The 21,831-nt window shown below is 44.2% G+C and overlaps 2 protein-coding genes across 6 annotated transcripts; one reads left to right on the top strand and one right to left on the bottom strand.

Moving 5' to 3' along the window:
• Window positions 1-392: 392 nt before the first annotated feature.
• Window positions 393-5,132, bottom strand: hapstr1a (HUWE1 associated protein modifying stress responses a). The gene is made up of 5 exons (XM_088356873.1): window positions 4,719-5,132; window positions 3,652-3,732; window positions 3,150-3,217; window positions 2,853-3,063; window positions 393-2,534 (listed from the first exon to the last, which is right to left on the bottom strand). Exons 1-5 carry the CDS (start codon window positions 4,912-4,914, stop codon window positions 2,215-2,217), a joined length of 876 nt encoding a protein of 291 aa, XP_088212999.1. The 5' UTR covers window positions 4,915-5,132; the 3' UTR covers window positions 393-2,214.
• Window positions 5,133-5,845: 713 nt separating this feature from the next.
• usp7 (ubiquitin specific peptidase 7 (herpes virus-associated)) lies at window positions 5,846-21,525 on the top strand. Of its 5 annotated transcripts, none has more exons than XM_088357977.1 (32): window positions 5,846-5,863; window positions 8,206-8,709; window positions 11,587-11,691; window positions 11,765-11,963; window positions 12,443-12,581; window positions 12,655-12,743; window positions 12,863-12,971; window positions 13,076-13,206; window positions 13,891-13,945; window positions 14,030-14,110; window positions 14,321-14,411; window positions 14,613-14,695; window positions 15,139-15,248; window positions 15,603-15,780; window positions 16,206-16,350; window positions 16,458-16,588; window positions 17,043-17,177; window positions 17,349-17,450; window positions 17,530-17,635; window positions 17,863-17,955; window positions 18,056-18,123; window positions 18,327-18,427; window positions 18,519-18,672; window positions 18,750-18,817; window positions 19,143-19,251; window positions 19,334-19,411; window positions 19,487-19,587; window positions 19,700-19,799; window positions 19,961-20,080; window positions 20,153-20,224; window positions 20,303-20,393; window positions 20,492-21,525. In XM_088357977.1, exons 2-32 carry the CDS (start codon window positions 8,613-8,615, stop codon window positions 20,596-20,598), a joined length of 3,348 nt encoding a protein of 1,115 aa, XP_088214103.1. In that variant the 5' UTR covers window positions 5,846-5,863; window positions 8,206-8,612; the 3' UTR covers window positions 20,599-21,525. The 5 variants fall into 5 exon arrangements, with proteins under 5 accessions (XP_088214103.1, XP_088214102.1, XP_088214101.1 ...); XM_088357976.1 differs by lacking the exon at window positions 5,846-5,863 and adding an exon at window positions 5,945-5,984 and having other exon boundaries at window positions 15,603-15,759; XM_088357975.1 differs by lacking the exon at window positions 5,846-5,863 and adding an exon at window positions 5,946-5,984 and having other exon boundaries at window positions 19,149-19,251.
• Window positions 21,526-21,831: the final 306 nt, after the last annotated feature.

Below are 21,831 nucleotides of genomic sequence, written 5' to 3'. Positions count from 1 at the left end.
TAGTGTATGCTAAAATTTATTTTGCAAATACAATGTGTATATATACATTGTATTTGCAAAATAACCTTTATAATACATACAATATACATGCAAATGTGTTTAACATAGGATATACTTGTACATATATGTATATTTGTGTATATGTGTGTATTTAACTGCCAATTTGTGGTTCTGGGTGGGCAAATATAAACTGGAATAGTTTTACTATAGCACCATCTAGTGGCTAGAAGTAGAACTGCGTGAAACTTTTCACTGTTACCTCAATGTATCAACTTATGTACGTTACGTTCGTTTTTTGTAATATATCTACGTAACTGAGATCAACAGAAAAAATCTAAATCAAATACAAAGTCCACTTTTCACCCCCCCTAAAAAAAGTTTCAATGACTCAGTCAAGTTGCAACTCAATTGTTTTATTTCAGCTTTACAATGCGAACCACATATATTATACCAACAATTAAATGTTAAGTATATAGATTAGCCATTTATTACTTTTTTGACAATTGTGTATGAAGAAAGAGCCGATGATAGTATTGGCTTCAAACATGTGGCTCAAGTCTGCCCGTTGTAGAAAGTGACAAAAAACAAGAGTTGGGATTTAATTCCATATGTTTCTGTTTTGAAATGTAGCTCTTGTCTTCACACACACACACACACACACACACACGTCACACTTTAACAGATGTGACGTGCAACAACCACCGTGTTGCCTTTCAGTCAAAAGTGCTGCAGATGCGAGTGAATGTTAAACCACCGAGCTGAGTTAAGCGTGTGGAAAAGGAAAGCTAAGCAAATCATCCAAAAAACTGCCCAATTTGAAACAATAGAAACAGGCTGCCAACAAATCCTCCTTTCACCATATTGTGACACATTCAGGCAAGGGGGGTGAGGAACATACAGCCCTCAAGAACATTGGATCTGGCCCGCCATACAATTTGAAAATAAAACCTCAGAGGAACTGCGATATAAATCTGAAAATATTGAAACAGCAAATGCTTATAATATAGAATAAACATTTGTTTGGATTTTTTTTTTCTTCTCACAATTTAACAAGACCCCCCTGAGGAAGGACTAAAATATTCCCCATGTGTGATTAAGGGACTAAAACTTCCATAGATTAAGTGTTTTAGTTTTAGGGAAAGTTCCTATTGAAAACCAAAATCCTTCCTATGATAAATTAACACTTCTTTTTTCCAAACTGTACAAATCCAAACAGCCTTCAGCAATGACACCTTTAACATGTGATCGGAGGCTGTGTAGTTAAATGAAATCCCACTTTTCATTGTTTTCGCGACAAAAAAATGAAGAGACAATAAGACGAGCCAGTAATCATGCAGGAGTATGAGAGCTGAAGTAAAACAGATTTGAAGTGTCAACAAAACTGACATACATTTTGCCACTGATATCAACGGTGGGTCACTTCAAGTGTAATTGTCTCCAACAAAATGAATGCGTCACTAAATAATAGGCAAATATTTTGTTTTTAGTGACGTATTCCTTTTATTCTTACAAGCCCGGCGTTCTCACTTTTATGGAAACAAACGAGAACTAGAAGCGAGAGCTCTGCCGCTCGTGACGGAACGCGCTCGCCTGCGGTCCGCGTTAGAATCGGCGGACGCTTACAAACAGCGATGCGATGGAAGAGCCGATTTTGTTTGCATGAAACCTCAAGTGCAAAAAGCCTTATTGCAACTTATTGAAAACTTCGCGCAATCACATAGAAGAGCAGCAGCTGCTTTTTAGAGTAAGACTGTGAAAATTGGGGCAGGGGGCGTTATCTGGGAAAAAAAAAATTTCAAACAAATACTAGAATAACACAAAAAAAGGCGTGAAACTTAAGATTTGGCTATCGCTGTTGAAAACAGCGAAAATAATGTTTAACACTGGCGGTAAAAGAAAATGGTTGAAGCGTCGGAAGGACAGGGAAGGACATCAAATGTGGGCTGCGAGTGAGCAGCGAGTAACAGAAAGAAGCGTTTTGACGTCCTCGGTGACACCTCACGTCCTTATTAAGGTGGTGGGTGGGGGCGGGGGGGGGATAAGGGCACAAATGTGTCAAGAATCAAGTGGCTTCAGCACAGTGTGTCTTCACCGAGGGACAACTGCGAGGATCCCTCCAACACGGTGGAGCGGGTGCACGCGACGCGCTCCGATTTGATAATAGGAAGGGAGACGGCGAGTCCCGCCGTCTTAACGGAAAGCTTCGGGCCCGGCTCAGATCAGCCTGTTGCGTTTGTGAGTAGGCGAGTCTGTGATGACGTCACTGCACTGGGTGGAGTTTCGTTTCCTGGCCGCGCCTCCTCCGCCGGCCGACGCCGAGCCGGAAGAGTCCAAGTGCAGCGCCATCTCCTCAGAGATGAAAGTGTTCAAGTCCACGTCCAGAAGGCCGTTACGTCGGCCGCGGCAAAGCGCCGCCGAGCCCGACGAAGCCCCTCCGCCGGCGCCGCTTCCGTTACTGCTGCTCCCGCTTACGTGCGTAGGAGACCCCGGGGGGCCCGAACGCACGCTGATGCTCGCCATGGCGCCGCTCAGACCTAGAAATGGTAGATCGGGAAATTAAATAAGATCCAAAACAAGGCGGAGATTTCATCCCCATAAAAGCAGAAACGAGAACGATCTCAGAGATATTCTCGCTCGCAAGTGGCCTCCTGCTGTCACGACTGGCCCGCTCTGAACTCACTTTATCTCAGAACCACATGCGGACAGACATTTTCTGTCTCACACTTGTCCACACAGTGGGAACCCGCCATTGAATCATTGCACGGCTCACTGATGAAATGTCAGACTCCTTCCTCAGTTTGACTGAGTGACTCATTTGTAAGGAAATGCAGTCACATTTGATGTTGGCTTACCGTGGAGTGCGATGGCCTCCCTGAACGGCTGGAGGTCGGCTTCTACAGACGAGCCGGTCTCAACCGGCGAGTTAGCCCTGCTGGGGGCCACCATGGCCAGCCTTGTGTTGGCCCTGCTACTCCTATGTGGAGGTGCTTTGCCACACAGGAAGCTGATAAGATCCTCCCTGCGGATGGTTCTCCGGCGCTTTTTCACCCAGGCTAACATGTCCTACAAGGTAGCGTAGATATTACAAGAAATTCAGAGGCTTTTTCCCCCCCCAGCCTATTTTTTCTTAACACTAATACGTGGCCAACCTTATTACGCCGCTGGTGTCCTATCTGGATGCCCCTGTCGAAGCTTCTCTGATGGGCATCGACGCTTTCTAAGATTATTGAAGTTGCAGTGGAAAAAAAATGCTTTAAAAACATGTTTTCGGATTCTTTTACACAATATGTTGTAATCTCTCCACAAAGGCTACAGAACAGAGTCCAGTGCAATCTCATTCTTAGTGTGACACGGCATTTGTGTAGCTGTAGCTGGCGAATTCCTAACATTGTAACAGAAGAGTAAAAAGATAGTAACGTTGGTATTGGTCATACATCCCAGACTTTTATGTACAAATGTTTTTTGTCCCATTACGTCTTTGAGTATTCTGAATTGAAACAAATCAAGACTTTTGAGCATTTTAGAAATGATGTTGCTTGACCTTAGAGGTTCCATTGTATGTGCCATGTATACAGTGTTATTGAATCTGACAATTAGAGGTTATTGTATTTCCAACTCCAAAGTAGAATGATGGTGAGGTGGCAGTGGTACCTTTGTATAAGTTTGTGACTGCTGTAGCAGCATTCTGAAATGGCACCCACAGTGACAGGCCCTGTTGATGGCATACTCGATCTTTGGGGGGGGATACAAGAGGGGCGAAGGGGTTGGTCATTTGGGTTATCCAGATATGACAACACGAGGCAGCTAAAGATCCAAGAAGCACAGCAAGATGAAGCCATTTTATCTTGGGTGTACAAAGTCACTCGCACCAAAATAAACAGTTCGCGAGCTTGGCAGCAAAGAAAGGAGTCGCTCCGCTCACCAGCTTAAGTGTCCTCTCAGCAGTAAAGTTGCAAAGCAATGTCGAACATATGTCGGTGGACACAACAAGCTCTAAAAATATGGACCTCGATCGTCAACACGAGGGGATAGTCGGGACTGGACGAGGGCGAAGCAAATTTCACACGGGCAACTAATAATATTCACGCCATTTTGTGATTGGAAGGCTGGCTAAGCTACACGTTGTCTCGATAAGTGTACACTCAGCAGCTGACCGGGTGTCTAAGTGCGAGCATGTGTGCTGGGCTGATTAACTTTGGTCGCCATTCTGCGAGACGTGGAATGTAACGGCGAGGAAAACAGATGGTAACGCTGACAGTTCAACAAACTGTCATCTGGGAATGTCGCGTATATACGATTGTTGTTACCATCGCCATTTTGTAACTAGCTTGGCTAGCGACGGGTAACAAAATGGTCCACCATCAAATCATCAAACTGGTATATTGACACTACGGCGTTTGTGGATTTGTTGTTGATGGTTTTCTTGAACAGACACTGTTATGTTGGCCCAAGAAGCAACACGGGGCTCTTTCGGTTTGCCAACTTATGGCCATCAATCAAGTTCATAGTTCATCTTCGCGTTTGACAAGTTTATGTAAATGATGCACTGCTCGGTCGGTTGTGCAAGTTGCTGTGTACACCAGCGAGTCAGTCAGAGTTTGATCAATGTGTCAAAATGTCAGTAAGGCTGAGCTAAGTTGCTAATCAACAAGCTAAAGGCTCGGTTGACGGTGTCATCATGCTAACAAGCAGACACACAAGAAAGCGACGGCTTCAACCTTTGTATAACTGTGCCACGGCGGTGGCAGAGTTCTGAAAAAGATGCCAGAGTTTATCCTGGTCGTTGTCGGCCTCCTCCTCGCTCGGCTCCCTCTGCTCCGCTTCGGCCAAACACTGCCGCTCCCATTTTGAGAACCAATGCTCGGGTCCGTGTTCCTGGATCTCCGAGTCGCCGTCTTCCTTCTTCTCCTCCATGAATACGCGAACAACTTGGAGAAACCTTACTTGTAAGAGTTGAAGGGACGTATGTGGCTGATATTTCGAACGGCGGGTGAGTCCTTGAGGAAAAATAGAGCGTTTTTCCACTACTTCGCACTAGATTGTGCTCTACGGTATCTCGACCATTTCTGAAGCTGTGCTTAGCCGACTATTTTCTGAGTTGCAGACGTCAGGGATATATACAATCGTAGGCTACCTTGTTGTTCACTTAGTCCCGCCCCATTGTCGTAAACTTGACGGTGATTGGCTGAATATAACCAAAAAGGCGGGGTTTATCTCCAGAGTCACAAGTCCATTGCGTCCCGGACTTGCCCTTCACTGTGCTGCCACAAAAGAACCTCCGTGAAATTTCCCCATTCCGAAAGCTTGCAAGAGAGCGCAAGCGTCTTCTAACTACAATGCCACATGTAAATAATGTTAGAAATTAAATGCTAATGCTCAAAATGTAGTTATTTTGCAATTCCTTGTGCTCTTTTGAATATTAACTGTGTTGTCATTATCATCGCTATGATTTACTTTTTGAGTTGTTTTGTAATAAATGTAATAAAGGCGTCGTTATTCTTTTGTTTGGTTCTGTATAATAAATGCAGTAACGTGCAAAAAATTAAACATGGAAAATATAAACGCATTAACATTACCGACAGAAATGACCGTTTTCTTGCTTTTAATGGCGTAGGGTATTTATTTGTATAAATTACGTTTTTTAATATACCATTGATGTCTGTATATACGCATAAAACATAAAAAACGAGTGGTTTTCTGAGCAATACACGGCAAAACGAGGCGGATGGGGCGATACGAGCATGACGTCACACTCAGGTACAGCATACGTTTAGTTTAAGAGTTGCCCCTCTTGACAAGTTCAAAACAAACAAGATCCGCCTCACGAAGATGGCATGGATCGGCAACAAAGATGGAACGAAGGGTATGCTTCTTTTCCAACGCATTTTAGGTTGTCAAATGTTTCTCTTGTGTTTTAACTGGGGACCGGTTCAGGGTGAACACCACGTTTCGCCCAAAGTCTGCTGGAATACTGAAAAGAAGAGGTAAATTAACTAGGTGGCATTTTTATTAAATGTTTCTCAGTGATATTACTTTTTTTTTTTAGATTACAACAAACGTCATGTATTCGGATGTGAATTCTAATGTTAGTTTATTGCCTAATAAGTTGTTCCATTGGGTCTATTAATAGAGACACGAGTCAACAACTATGCTTGTGTGGCGACTGCAACTCAAATTAATCTGATTATTGAAGTTATTGTAAAACTTGAGTATTTTTATAAAATTGACTTATTGGTTTTTTTTAAAGATCGCCCACTTTATGCCATAAATGTGCCAGTTCCGTGTTGATACGAACGTAAATTCACATTTTCCTCAATGTCATATTTCCTCTCAAAATTGACAGGTGGCCATCTTGTTGATACTAAAAAAATTTCGCGTGTAAATAACATAAAAACATGGACCACGCGCGCTGGTAACATCACAGACATAAAGGGTTATTATCAATTGACATTTCTCGTGGCGGAGTTCGCCAAAGCTGACAAAGATGAGCACAAGCTAACGTGATGACATATGCTCGGACGTTTGTTGCTTGACCTTTTCAAACTGACAAATGAATGTACGTCCACCGGTTCTTAGAATATCATTTTTGTGTTAGTATTGTGATCATATTTATCCAAGTGTCACCGGATATATGTTGCACAGTTGCACTGTATACAACCCAAAAAGTCCATACTTAGAGGTAAGTGACGTAAAATGCAGAAATGCATATTAATCGGTACTTTGCAGAAAACAAACAAGGCGCTAAAATACACGTGCATTGTAGACTCAAATGTTTATCAAAAGCAAGAAATGTATCATCGTTGACAAGTGTATTTGATATTGTTATAGTCCACTATTACATTGTGCAGATTTAAAACAGTGCAGTAAAATGTAATTAATTATTTAAAGTGTATTGCACTTAAAAATTAAATACAAATTATACCTAAGGAAATGTTAGCAACAACAACCACACCAGTTCAATTTCACTGGATGGTTTAATACAACTATACTGTACCTATGTTGGTCGTGATCCTTTTTCCAGTATCACTTGGATCATATTTATGAAACCATCTAGTTTGTTCTGGTAGTTAATTTAGTTTATGTTGAATACATATTGTACTTTTTTTTTTTAAACAATTATTTGTTTATTGTAAATGCAAATTCGAGATATATCTCGGCAGTGACCACGAGAGGGAGCCCGCGTACCATAAATAAGACCCATACGACACTGAAATTAACTATTGTGTATTTTTTCCTCCACTTTTTCTATTATGCGAAAAAAAAATTCCAATTTGATACTGATTGTAAAAATGTTCCTCCACCTTTACCATTATGCTAAAAAAAAATCCAAATTTGATAGAGGCTAACAGGTTGAAACGTTTTTGTTTGATTTAACTGATTGACCGAATAATTCGGGCTGATAAGTATACGATACATTTTTTAAAAAATATATACAATTATGATGCAATGATTCAAGTTAGCAACAATGTTCAGGTAAAATGAGGAATATGACGAAGCGGATGTTAAACAGGTTTCAACATGTCTTTTTTCCCCCCAGTATAACAGAGTAAAGACAATCAGCTGCAAATGTCCCTGTTTTTAATTTGCCGTACTTTTTTTTTTTTTTTAATTTAGTGAAGGATGACGCGCATATGATGAGTATTTCGCATGCCGGTGAGCGGTGGAAGTGAACCTTTGCGGGGCTGGGCCACTGTTTGGATCTCCATGCGGATGTGACATTTCATTGAAGATCGCGGCCGCCATTTTGACTCAACACATTGAACCTCGCACAAACGGACGGGAGGAGCGTGTCGAGGGCCAGCGCCACTCAAGTCACAACGCTTGCATGATCACGCACATTCCTCTTGGGGAACGGCACTTTGACGGGAATGCGACGGCCTGCCGCTTTTTGTTAGTAGGGACGCTTTTGTGGGTGATCTGTTTGGATTGGGGCCGCGGCAAGTCTCGTCTCCGCGAACTTCCAAATTAACGTCAGTGCAAGCTATTCCGATTTGCAACCTGGTTTGAATGGATAGCTTTCTCCTCCGCTCTTCCCCAGGCGAGGGACACACGGAGGAGCACACGGACTGGGGATATCGCAAGCAAAGTTGTTGAATGTGTGTCTACTGCCAGAGCTTTTGTTTTCATTGTTGTATCTTTAGCGTTTTTCGGCTACCTTGTGTCAGGTAGCTAAGCTAGCTGTAAACCGGCTATTTGTTCCACCAGGTGCGGGTCGTGTTTTTGCTCCACACTTCCCGGTGGAAAGCCGGAATAATTTAGCTCCTTTCAACGGGCCTCCCTCCTCGGAGTCCCGAGCCGTAGTCCCAGCAAGCCAGCTACTCGCACCCACCAAAGGCGCCGAAATTGGGCGAATAGCGAGCAAATACGTCCGCGTTTCTCTACCCGCTCCCCCGCCGACCTCCCCTCCTCAATCCCCGGCGCTGACAGCGGACAAGGCCGAGGTCGCAGCAGAGCAGGCCCGGCCGCCCAGGCTCGAGCGGTCCACCCCACCTCCGCATCTTACCGCACCTCAGCAGCAGTCCAGAACCTGGTTCGCATACGAACCGGCCTCGGGCGACGTCGACGGCAACCGAGAGAGTAGGGAGCCCCGCATCGCAACAAAAGCTGCCAACATGAACCACCACCATCACCACACGCAGCAGCAACAACAGCAGCAGCAGAAAGCCGGCGAGCAGCAGCTCAGCGAACCCGAGGATATGGAAATGGAAGGTTAGTGATTGCACTTGGAAGCATTTGTTAAACCACTGAGGCCTTTACGCGAAGTGTGCATGAAGTTGCATCCGTGCAAGGGGAGTTGAACTTTACAGTAAACATGAGGGCCCGTAGCTAACCGGCTGCGTTTGTGCTGATTGCGCGTACGTTGCAGCAGACTTTTGCAGACTTGACCTCATTTGCTTTATAAGCTTGTTATGTTTTTGTGGGACTTCATTCTAGTTATGATTGTGGATGCTAAAGAAAACCACCCAAGCAAGATGGTTAAAAGTCCTTTGAAGCATTCATTCATATGCTAAGAAAGAACACGTTTCGTTTAATTTACTGATCGCGTTAGCTCATTCTCTTGAAAGTGGATCACTGCTGATGTGCAATTTTGAGTGTTTGTAAACAGTGGGCTTAATATGAGAATTAAAACAAACTACTGGATATAACATTACCATTCTCTTGGGGTGACTGGTGGGTGGAATTTTGACAGCTTGTGGCACCTGCGTTTTTTTTTGTTTTTTTTTGCTGAAGAGCCCACGAATACATTTTTACGTGATCGAGGCATGAAGATCTACTTTCTGAAGCTACTCGACAAATTCATGTTATGCGTTAGCATCATCATGTTTGGTGACGTGAGGACACAAGGGGGGCCTGAGAAGTAGAAACTCGTTTTGGGGCCTTCCAAACGCGAACGCAAGTAAACTTTGCTCGAATTACAATGTATGCTTCTGATTGAGACTCGATGGGTTTTAGCCGGTAAAACGTACGCTTGTTGCTAAATTGAAAGCTATGCAATTAACAGCAAGGCCCACTCGGCTTCGTACGTTCTCTAAACACGTTAGTTAGCATCTTGAGCTAACGCTGACGGAGGGGGTGTGTGGCGTTCTAAAATGGTGGCCTGTGTTTTACAAGCTTCTTCTTGGCACCTGTTTAAACCTTACTTTCACACCTCGCGATTTTTTCAAGCGTGTATATCTGTACTTTTGGGTGATAATTTGTCGTCTGTCGTTTATCGCAGGCTGTTAGCTCCTACTTGTCACAGTAGCAGCTAATGGTTGCTAATGACGGCCTTTAACAGAAAACGGACGCTGGCTAAGTGTTTGCTAACGAGCTATGTGGCTAACGCAGCTGCGTCAGTGCCGCTTTGCCAAATTGGCAATGGTATAATATGTGGCGTGATTGTGCGATCGAGATAACAAGTAATTCTAAAAACAGCCATGTGATGCTCCAAATGAGTTTTAAATGGCGATCTGGTGGTTGGATGTTTACTAATGTGGCCGCCGCAGTCAGGCCAGGCCCACTGTGGAGCAGCGCGGGGATTTGCTGCTTCATTGTATGAGACCGAACAGCATGGAGCTCGCCATTTTTAATCATCTCTGTTTTTGTTAGTCCACTCAGTAGTCGCGGCACATCTGCCAGCAACATTGCAGCAAGCACCCATAACCCGTCAGCGTGTAGACCATTTCAAATGTGTTTTTCTTCCCGATGATCATTTTGGATCAAGTGCAAGTCTGCGAGCCCCTCAGCATCCACTGCGTCACTTATCCCTATTGATTTGAATTTCTGGTTAAACGCACTGTCAAGCGTTCTTAACCAGCACACAAGATGACTAAATTTACTGAGTAATCCTGAGGTGCTTAGATTTATTAAATGTTGCATTGCATGATTTTCACGTGTAGCAGCCTCCCCCGATATGTTTATCATTTTACCAGCCGGATGATGATTTCAACATAGTTTTGCATAATATTTTAAACTCAAGCTGTAACTTCCCATGTCACAATATGGTAAATTTCGTTATTTACAAATCTATACTGTTGGTCGGTCCATGATGTAGGTGTTACTTTTACAAATACTGACCAGTCTAATGTTGAAAATGGTGCAATGTTAATAACACCAAATTTCGTAGGTCTCCTAAAAATGGAGGATTTTGGAGGTGCTGAGTTCCAGCGATTTGTGATGCAGCGTTCAAAAGGACATCACTTATTTTAAAATCACTTGGTAATGACCGTCTCCCCACCAACGCTGAAGCCAGCCCCAAATGCAAGAGAAAAGCATGGTCATTAGTTTATCAATCAACCGGCGCGACTTGCGAGATCTTTTATTTGTTCAAATTTGAAGGAAGCAAACAAGTGCGTATTAATAGTTTTAATGGCAGTCTGGCAAACAGTTGCCGTGTTGTTCCACTGACAAACCGGTGAGTCATGTTTTTGGGGTCAGAAATTAAGATTTATAACCTCCGGTACAACCAAAATCTGTTAGAGGGAGCCATACCGTTAGCTCATTCATGATGTTGGATTAAGTCCAACAGTGTTAACTTGTTCATATTTTACCAGTGTTTCTTGCAAAATTAGACAGAACCCATCAAATTCTGAGGGAGGTTTCTCATGCAGCTCACCAAGTCACACCACAGATATTTCAATTTCATTTGGGTCAAGACTCTGGCGGACGTCAATTTTTCTTAGGGTGAATCCATTGTTTTGTTCTTGTGGTTGTACGCTTTAGATGACATTCATTTGGAGCTTTTCGGAGCCTGGAGTTACACTTCCATGCAGCATTGTATTCCCAAATGCCTGAGGAGGTCGGCTGGTCCATGACTCGTCCCTCTGTTTGTTTCTTTTAGGTTTGCTTGAATGCTACAACCCTTTTCAAAAAGGTCAACATGTCTTTAGTCACTGTCTGTAAATTTGCCGATTCACGTGACCTATTGAAGGAATCCTTGAAGAGTATTATGTTTCTAGAACATTGATTCTGAGCATACATCCCACGGAAATGGATTTCCAATAATGGATGCCATGTGTACAACAAGAGGAGAACATTTTATGACTGATGTCCTTGCTCCGATCGTCATGCAGAATAATGGCATTGTCTCTCTGTTTGTCCGCTCAGCTGGAGATACAGACGACCCTCCAAGAATTCCAGCCAACCCAGTCATCAATGGTAACATGGCCATGGCAGACGGACACAATAACACAGAGGAAGACATGGAGGACGGTGAGGAGGGGCACACAACTTTCCTTTTCACATTAGCTTCCCTTTCTCACTTCCTCCCTTTCCCTCAACCTAGACACCAGTTGGCGGTCAGAAGCAACCTTTAGGTTTGTGGTGGAGCGCTTCAGTCGCCTCAGTGAGTCAGTTCTCAGCCCGTCCTGCTTTGTCCGCAACCTCCCATGGAAGATCATGGTGATGCCACGCTTTTACGCTGACCGGCCACACCAGAAGAGTGTGGGCTTCTTCTTGCAGTGTAATGCGGAATCAGACTCCACGTAGGTGTTTTCTCTCTGAAATATGACTTTGTCTGACTAAGTAGGATTTGGTTGTCCTGCCATGTTTAATGTTCACTCGGCGCTTCATGCAAAGAAGTACTAGATGAAGAAAAATGAACACCGCCACAAATGCAGTTTTTTGTACCCACAAAAAAAAAAAAAACGCTAAAGTAAACAACAGATGGTAAAATACACAGTAATCAAATACACATCAAGTCGATGGATTTTTTTTTCCCTCACTGCTTCTAATGTTCGGTATACATTATGGTGATATATACAAGGAAGGTCTCGCTTTTCTCTTCTTCAGCCCTATGTTCAAGAATTAATGTTTGCTAAGACTAAGTGCAGCCTTCCTCTGCCCGTGTTTTGTTTATAAATAATCTAACATTTTGATAGGACTGACATTGTAAACAACCTGCGCAATAATGTGAAGTAAGCCTTTAGATGATAACTACGGCACCCTATCGTGTTGTCTTCAGGTCATGGTCGTGCCACGCACAAGCCATGCTAAAGATCATCAACTACAAAGACGACGAGAAGTCGTTCAGTCGTAGGATTGGTCACCTGTTCTTCCACAAAGAGAACGATTGGGGCTTTTCCAACTTTATGTCCTGGAGTGTAAGTACATTGAAGTTTTTGTTTCAACTTTCCGGTGCCCTTTATGAACTCGGTGCTTGACATTGCTTCGCAGGACGTCACTGACCCAGAGAGGGGCTTTATTGATGACGACAAAGTCACATTTGAGGTCTACGTCCAGGCGGATGCCCCACACGGAGTAGCGTATGTAGTTTTTAATACTCTTTGTTGCCCCAGCTGTCCAAGTCTGGCTTTTTCACCTGCACTGTGTCCATGAAGGCATGCGGCATTCAAACAATAACATTTATTTTGCATGTGACCAGCTGGGACTCAAAGAAGCACACAGGTTATGTAGGACTCAAGAACCAAGGAGCGACCTGCTACATGAATAGCCTACTACAGACACTCTTCTTCACCAACCAACTACGCCGGGTGAGATGTTTCGTCCTTTTACACGTCTGTCTGTTCATTTAGAAATGACTATAATGATGGGGGAAAAAAATAGTCATCCTAAAGTGTCAATCCAATCATTGCAGGCAGTATACATGATGCCCACAGAGGGAGACGACTCATCCAAGAGTGTTCCTCTGGCACTGCAGAGGGTTTTCTATGAGCTGCAACACAGCGACAAGCCCGTTGGCACCAAGAAACTCACCAAGTCTTTTGGGTAACTAAATATTGAAACTTTTTTTTTTTTGAGTCGGTTGTGTAGAATTACAAGTACCACATTTCTCAGACTATAAATCGCTTCAGGTTGTAAGTCGTACTAGTCAATAAATACATCACGAATTTAAAATTTGAAAAATATATGATTCTCATTCTGTAGTATACTTGGGTTAGGATGAGAAAAAATGAAGTGGAGCATTTGTCTCAATGTTTGCATTCTACACATTGCTCACTTGTCTATTGATATAGTGTGTTGGCTCAGGATATCAAAAATTTACATGCTTGTGAGAAACCCGGCTTACCTGAAATTTTCGTCTAATGTACTCGTAGTTCACTCACGACTGGGCAAACGGGCATCAGCTTTCATTGCATACTAATTTGAGTACACTACATCAAGGGTTCTGAAACCTTTTTGAGTTGAGAACTACTGGACTGCATCATTGATTGACACATGGCAATCATGATGCTCTTCACTGCCTGAGTAATCTGATGTTGTCACATGGTTTTAGGTAACTGACTAAGAACTATTATTATGTGAAGGTCCTCACCAAATGCCTTTTTTGGAGTGTCGTTCATGTAAATGAATGGAGGCAATGTGGTGTCTCAACCCGGAGGGAATTCTGCATGGTAATCAGTAGCTACTGTCTCCTAATAGCTCTTCTGTTTGTTTCTGTTTGTTTTGCAGATGGGAAACTCTAGATAGTTTCATGCAACATGATGTTCAAGAGCTCTGCAGGGTGGTGAGTTTTAATAAAACAAAAACAATGTGTATGTGTGGTACTGCTGAAAACAAATTTTCTGTTTGTTTTTTTTGTGTACTTCAGCTCCTTGACAATGTGGAGAACAAAATGAAAGGCACATGTGTTGAGGGAACTATCCCGAAACTCTTCAGGGGAAAGATGGTGGTAGGTTTTCTATCCGCATCATTCTCTTTGACAGGCGTGGCATGTTTGAAGTTAAGTGGTTGTTAAACAATTCTGCTAACTGGCTTGAGAGGCTTATCCAGTTTGACGCAGTAACGAGGTGCTCACATGTATGAAAAAGATCTTTAAGAAATTTAAAGTCTCAAGTATTGTATTTACAGATTACATATGTGTGTATGTGTCTCTCTCCAGTCTTACATCCAGTGCAAGCATGTGGACTACCGATCAGAGCGGATAGAGGATTACTATGACATCCAGCTTAGTATAAAAGGAAAGAAGAACAGTGAGTATGAGCATAACAACTTTGTTGTTGTTGTTTTTTTAATAAACTTGTTTCCAGTCGTACACAGTACACAGTGATTTTAATTGAGTAGTTTTTAGGTCAGCAAACTGGTAAAAATGTCATGGTCGCTCTGTGTTCTTGATAAAAACGTTCAAACCACCATTTTAATATCTAATCTCGCAAATGTTCTCCCTTTTCCAGTTTTTGAGTCATTTAAGGATTACGTTGCAACTGAACAGTTAGATGGAGACAACAAATATGATGCCGGAGAACATGGCCTGCAGGTAAGCTTTCATTCCCAATATGTCCTCCCAGAATTAATTCACGCATGTAGTACTTTAGTCCAATGGTTCCCAACCTTTAATCACAGCACATATTTTACATTAGAAAAAATATATATATATTTTTTTTACAATCGTGTTCTTTCTATTATTCAGTGTATGACCATTTCATTGTTTTGCTTGTAACTATATGTCGATGGGAACATTGATAAGGTTACCAAGATTTGCAGCTATTTGTAGATAATATAATTTTCTGAGCTATTTAAGTGAAATGGGCTCATTTCCTGCGGCGCACCGGATGATCTCGCTCAGCACACTGGGCTGCTGCGTAGTGGTTGGGATGGTTGGGAATCGCTGCGCTTGCCTAAGAAGGGCTTCCCACAACTTGTCGAATCAAAATTCAGGATGTGATGTCCTTACCAGGTACTTGTTTGTTTGCTCCCTAGGAAGCTGAAAAAGGAGTGAAGTTTCTCACTTTCCCACCCATCCTTCACCTGCAGCTGATGAGGTTCATGTACGATCCGCAGACTGACCAAAACATCAAGATTAATGACAGGTACGACCACAGCGGCAGCATCACTTCAACATCTCTGTGAAAAGCAGGCTGTGACCTTGCACGGCAAATTATTGCCCCTAATGGTTATTGGAACAATCCACTGTGACACTAGCTGAGTTTTCCACATAGATTTTTTTTTACCCTAAGCTTGCGAGCCATGAGTCATCCCTGTGACGATGTCCTCCAATACATTGAAACCATAGAACGGAATGTATGGATTGCACATACTATGCCAGGGAATCATCAAAGTTGCCCATCTCTGCTCCACAGTGTTTAATATAATGAAGAATATAGAGTCTCCGAGGCGCAGTTGAACTTTCATCATCCGTTCTGTTCTTGTCCTGTCTTGGGTAGGTTTGAGTTTCCAGACCAATTACCTCTGGATGAGTTCCTTCAGAAGCCCGACTCTAAGGACCCAGCCAACTACATCCTGCACGCCGTGCTCGTGCACAGCGGGGACAACCATGGCGGTCACTATGTCGTCTACCTTAATCCAAAAGGAGACGGCAAAGTGAGTGTCAAGGAACCAATAGTGAGAACAACTTTTTTTTTTATTCATTTCATCAAAAATTCTGTCTTTTTGTAGTTATGTGTGGATTGTTTGCGGCCGATAGATCTGTCAGCTCTGATGTTGGATGAGGAATCTATTTGAGATGCAGTCGAAGATGCTCATCTGTCTGGCCACAGAAAGCATTTTCATCCGTGAGATTTATACAGTGACTTTTGATGGCTGACTTTTCAAAGCCGACTCATTCAAAAGCAGATTGGCCAAATAATCCTTGTCACCAGCAGAGTATCACTGACAGAGCATCAGCCAGAGCATGTCTTGAAATATAGTTTGAAGCTCTCTGCTACGTGGTCACGTAACCTACATAAATGGTTGTCTTAAGTGCTCTGTGCTACTCTCTTCTTTTCTTTTCCTCCCACCCTCTCCGCCCCGTCTGTGCTCCGCTGCAGTGGTGCAAGTTTGATGACGACGTTGTATCACGCTGCACCAAGGAAGAGGCCATTGAGCACAACTACGGGGGACACGATGACGACCTCTCTGTTCGCCACTGCACCAACGCGTACATGTTGGTCTACATACGGGAATCCAAGCTGAGTACGTAACACCGGATTTATGGAGCGGAGCCAGCCGGGTTCCAGGCACCTCGAAAGGTTGCGTAAGCGATGGGCTCGGCTAACGTGCGTTTTGTCTATTCATCCCAGGTGAGGTGCTCCTCCCCATGACTGATGTGGACATACCCCAGCAGCTGGTAGAACGTCTGCAGGAGGAAAAGAGGGTAGAAGCACAGAAGAGGAAGGAGCGTCAAGAGGCTCATCTCTACATGCAAGTTCAGGTGGGGAAAAGTCTTCACATAGTTAGTCCAACAAATTCTGGTTTTATTTTGACTGATTATTTCACGCCTTCTACCTCTGAGCAACCAGCAATAAAATTAAAATACATGTTACGCTTTTATTTTTATTCTTTTTTTGTCTTATTTTGATATGTGGGTTTGGGATTTGTGTAACAATGGAGACTCGTGTGCCGCAAAACTATTCAGGCTTCGAAGCTAAACGTTAGCAGGTGATTGTTGCTGGCGTGGCTGTCAGTTTAGTTGACAACGTTCGGTAATAAAAGGGGTCTTGTCTTGTCAGTCTAAGCAGGCCGTCTGCTGTGGACAGTCAACCTCTGTTTTTGGCACCTTTCAATCTGCTGCAGGAACTCAAGAAACCAAAGCGTTCTCTTTGGCTCAACGCTGTATTTAGTATATTTTGTATCGTATTCATCCCATGGCTTCTCCCTGTACACAGATGGTGACAGAGGACCAGTTCTGTGGTCATCAGGGTAATGACATGTATGATGAAGAGAAGGTGAAGTACACCGTCTTCAAAGTCCTGAAGAGCTCCACGCTGCAAGAGTTTGTCCAGAACCTCTCCCAGACCATGGTGAGGAATACGCTCAGGCCAAGATGAGCCTTTGCACTTTTTAATCACTCTTTTCTATTGTTTGCCGCTGTTTAGTCAACAGCCCAACGTGTTTACACGACACCTGCAGCGATGTCACCATTATGATTTTCCCTATTGCACCGTGAACGCACTACATTGATGTGCCTGCAGGGTTTCCCACAGGAGCAGATGAGGTTGTGGCCCATGCAAGCTCGTACCAACGGAACTAAGCGGCCCGCAATGCTCGACTACGAGGCCGACTGCAACAAGTCGGTGAGTGCTTGCCAGGGAACATCTTTTTTCTTTTTATTATTGTTTCCGGCTGGTCAATTACCCGAGATTTCTCTTGTAGATGATTGGCTTGAGTGACAACGAGAATCCATGGACAATATTTCTGGAGACGGTGGATCCCGAACTGGCAGCCAGCGGGGCCACGCTACCCAAGTTTGACAAAGATCGTAAGTACCCAAAGCTGAATTGAGACAAGTGCCCTGTTCTATGTTGAGCGTCTCATTTGAAGAGCTGGTGCTGTCACTGTCGCTTTCAATCATCTGATTATATGGAATTTGATTGTGGCACAGTTATTTTTCAACTTGATGTCCATGATGAAATAAAACATTTTGAGTTTGTTTGGATATTTTGATCAGAGCATTTTGCAAATATCCCGTCTTTCTCCTCCTTTCAGGTGATGTCATGTTGTTCTTGAAGATGTACGACCCCAAAACCAGAAGCTTAAATTATTGTGGACATATCTACACGCCTATATCCTGCAAAATAAGTCAGTAGCAGCTCCATCCGGATAACACAGCATGTAGTATACAACGCCACGTCGTCGAAAAGCGTGGAATGTTTATTTCTGCTCTTGTGTGTGTTCCCAGGAGACCTGATACCCGTCATGTGTGAGCGAGCAGGCTTTCAGCAGGAAACTAGCCTTATCCTCTATGAGGTGATCTATTTCTGTCACGCGCACTTGTTGGCACGTTCCCCCACTCTTTCTCACTTTCACCTTTTGTACAAGTCGCTAACTCTGACGCACTCTTCTCGTTGCACATTTATAGCGTCTGATTTTCTCACACACACAGCAGCGAGCTTAACGTTGCCGATTTTAAGTACTTCATGTCCCACAATGCCCTTCCTTGTTTGTTTCAGGAAGTTAAGCCCAATCTAACAGAGCGGATTCAGGACTACGATGTCTCTCTGGACAAGGCCCTGGATGAACTCATGGATGGGGACATCATTGTCTTCCAGAAGTGAGCAGCACTGCTCAATGTTTGTTTTTCCAAACCAAGAGAGCCACACATTCTGCTGTCATGATGCATCCATTCTCCTTCGACTATGCAGGGACGACCCGGAGAACGACAGCAGCGAGCTCCCGACGGCCAAGGAATATTTCCGGGACCTCTACTACCGAGTAGATGTCATCTTTTGTGACAAGACCATCCACAATGACCCGGGCTTTGTGGTCACACTCTCCAATCGCATGAACTATTTTCAGGTATGACACTTTGAAACGAGTGGAGAAGATCCGCTAGCTCCCAGTGCTAACATGGATGGGATGTGTGTGTGTCTCAGGTGGCAAAGACGGTAGCCCAGAGGTTGAACACAGATCCCATGCTGCTGCAGTTCTTTAAGTCGCAGGGGTAGGAGGCTCGTCACTCTCTCACCCCCCCCCCCCCCCCCCCCCCCCCACATGCACGAACGCACGATAATAGAGGCCTGCATGTGCTGCCATTGACACGGTTGACTTGAATGACATGCTGAAGAAATGTTGCATAACCTGTCCCCCCCCACCTTATTTTGTTGTCTCCCCTCTTCCTCCCACATCTTCTGCCTTTTCTGCACTTTTCTGCCCACTTTTTGACCTCCACGGCTCCCGCCCTCCATCCCTTTGCACTCTGCCTCCTTTCCCCCCTTTTGCCCCTTTTCTCCATCCTCCCCCCCCCTGCCTGGTGGTGTGGTGGCCAGGTACAGGGACGGTCCAGGGAATCCTCTCAGACACAACTATGAGGGAACACTGCGGGACCTGCTGCAATTCTTTAAGCCTCGGCAGCCCAAGAAACTCTATTATCAGCAGGTGACGACGTCGTGCTTTTGTCGTTGAAAAAAAGCAATGTGTGTAATATTCACGTCGTGATTTCCCACCCCTTCACACGCAGTTGAAAATGAAGATCACCGACTTTGAGAACAGGCGGAGTTTTAAATCCATATGGCTCAACAGCCAGTTCCGAGAGGAGGTAGGCCCGTACGAGCACACCCAAACATACCGCTCGACGTGCGATGTGAAGAGTTAACACCCCTGCTCTCCGCAGGAGATCACCCTATACCCGGACAAACACGGTTGCGTCCGCGACCTGTTGGATGAATGTAAAAAGGCAGTGGAGCTCTCCGAAAAAGGCTCTGAGAAGCTCAGGTATCTCGCCCTCATCCTCACGCCTGCGCGAGCATCTGTGTTTCAGCCATTTTCTCGTTTGATATGACAGCGGTGTAGAGTTTTAATCCGCCCTCCTTCATCCTCCCCGCAGGCTGTTAGAGATAGTAAGCTATAAAATCATCGGGGTTCACCAGGAGGACGAGCTTCTAGAATGTTTATCCCCGGCTGCCAGTCGCACCTTCAGAATAGAGGTCTGTATGTGCACCTGTCTGTCTTCTTTGCTGCCGTCTCGATGGTCGCGGGTCAGTGTGACCCGCTGCATGTTTTATAAAGGGAAAAAATGAACACACCGCAACACGAGTAGTACAAACTATTTTGACTGCTCTCACTCTTGTCGGTCTTGGTCATCCAGGAGATTCCCGCGGACCAGGTTGATTTGGACAAGGACAGCGAACTGCTCATCCCTGTCGCTCATTTCCACAAGGAGGTCTTCGGCACATTTGGGATCCCCTTCTTGCTCAAAATCAGACAGGTTTGTCTGTGTCGCTGTTGTGCAATTGTCCTTTGTTTTTGTTTTTTTAACTCATCTCTGCCCTGGTAACAGGGTGAGTCTTTTCGGGAGGTGATGAGGAGGATCCAGTCAATGTTGGAGATCCAAGAGAAAGAATTTGAGAAGGTAGGTACAACACCCAAGTGGCTTAACATTGCGCACCGACATCTATGTGACATGTTTGCTCTGTTCTCTCTTCTGCAGTTCAAGTTTGCCATTGTGATGATGGGCCGACATCAGTACATCACTGAAGACGAGTATGAGGTCAACCTGAAGGACTTTGAACCACAGCCGGGTATCTTGAGCTCATGTTTTTTCCCCCCTTACAAAAACCTGCCAGCAGTCCATTGACAAAAGTGTCTCTCTCTTGTGTGTCCTTCCCCCGCACCGCAGGCAACATGTCTCACCCGCGCCCCTGGCTGGGCTTGGATCATTTCAACAAAGCTCCAAAGAGAGGTCGCTACACCTACCTGGAGAAAGCAATCAAAATTCACAACTAAAGCAGCCCGTCCTTCCTCCTCCTCCTCTTCCTCCTCTTCCTTCCTGCCTACTTCACACCATAACTGACTGTAACCAACCTCACGGGTGTGCGCGTGTGGAAGTGTGCGCTTGAGTGTGCGTGCGCATGCACGTGTATGTGGGCGCTCGTATGTGTGCTCATCACTTTTGGCCCCCCCCCCCCTCCTTGCCTGGACACAAGCGAGCTCTGCACTGGCTCTTGTCTTCGGCTCCCCCCTTTTGCTGCAGCTGATGGATTCTCCTTCAACTCCAATATAAACTGCAACTATGACTTCCTGTTATTTTTTCTTTTTTTTTCCTTTCTTCGTGTTTTGTCTAGTTGGGGTTTTTTTTTTTTTTTTTTGCCAATCTCTTAATTACATTTTACCCCCTTTCTCCGGCTTTTCTTAACTGTCGACTGCCCGTGGTGTTGTCTGGAAGTGGCAGGAAATCAATTGGATTTTAATATGTGGAGAAGTGTGACACAGGATAAAATATTATACTATAATGTATATATCTATATAAATATACATAAAGTTCTAGACTTAATTTTTTCCCTCCTCCGCCTCACTTTTTTTTTTTTTTTTGGGTGGGTTGATTTTAAATAAACACTTGCTGCTGTGAGGAGAGTTGAGTAGAAGTACGTTTGCGAGGACTAACAGGCAGGGAGGATCAAATTTTCTCCACAACTAAACAGCTGGGAGCTGTTAAGATCCATCTTTTTACGCAGCCCGAGTGTGCTTCTTATATTTTCTGCTCTTGCCCTTTTAGCGCAACAACAAGTTAAGTATTTCCACGTTTACGCACAGTTGTCCTCACTTAGTTGTGTTGGGAGACTATTTTTTTGTCTTTCTTCAGAACTTGTATACAGTAATAAGAATCCACTGCAAATGTTTGAAGAAAAAAAAAATAAAACGGCGAAAAAATGAGGAAGATATTTGTCTCTATTTCATCTTGCACGCTGGCACTTAACGTCAGAGAGCTCAGGACTGGAAATTGTCAATTTGGATTTTTTTTGTGTGACTGGCAGTCCCTGGGTTTCTCTTGTTTGTTAGTTTGCCGCTTTCTCAGTCATTCCTCCCGTGTAACACCAAAGCAGCTCTCTCCCCTCTCCATCAATCTATCATCCCTTTCTCCTGTCTGCTCTGAGTATGTGTCTCCCCCTGGTGGTTGGGAGCGTTAAGCGCACTGTGCTTGTGTGGTAGGGAGCCGCAGTCTTGTCGAGCTGGCACATT

Source organism: Syngnathus floridae, chromosome 17, assembly GCF_059516105.1.
Source record: "Syngnathus floridae isolate MCC-2025c chromosome 17, RoL_Sflo_1.0, whole genome shotgun sequence".
NCBI classification, from domain to species: domain Eukaryota; kingdom Metazoa; phylum Chordata; class Actinopteri; order Syngnathiformes; family Syngnathidae; genus Syngnathus; species Syngnathus floridae.
The sequence above is the reverse complement of the archived record's forward strand: the minus strand, read 5'-3'. Positions and strand labels throughout refer to the sequence as shown.

Coding starts and splice junctions, on each gene's coding strand:
- usp7 (XM_088357977.1), top strand. CDS start 8,613: ATGAACCACCACCATCACCACACGCAGCAGCAACAACAGCAGCAGCAG. Junction 8,710..11,586: donor CGAGGATATGGAAATGGAAG/GTTAGTGATTGC, acceptor TTGTCCGCTCAG/CTGGAGATACAGACGACCCT. Junction 17,451..17,529: donor AGGCCGACTGCAACAAGTCG/GTGAGTGCTTGC, acceptor TTTCTCTTGTAG/ATGATTGGCTTGAGTGACAA.
- hapstr1a (XM_088356873.1), bottom strand. CDS start 4,914: ATGGAGGAGAAGAAGGAAGACGGCGACTCGGAGATCCAGGAACACGGA. Junction 3,733..4,718: donor CGTGGCACAGTTATACAAAG/GTTGAAGCCGTC, acceptor CCCCCCCCAAAG/ATCGAGTATGCCATCAACAG. Junction 3,064..3,149: donor GACACCAGCGGCGTAATAAG/GTTGGCCACGTA, acceptor GCTACCTTGTAG/GACATGTTAGCCTGGGTGAA.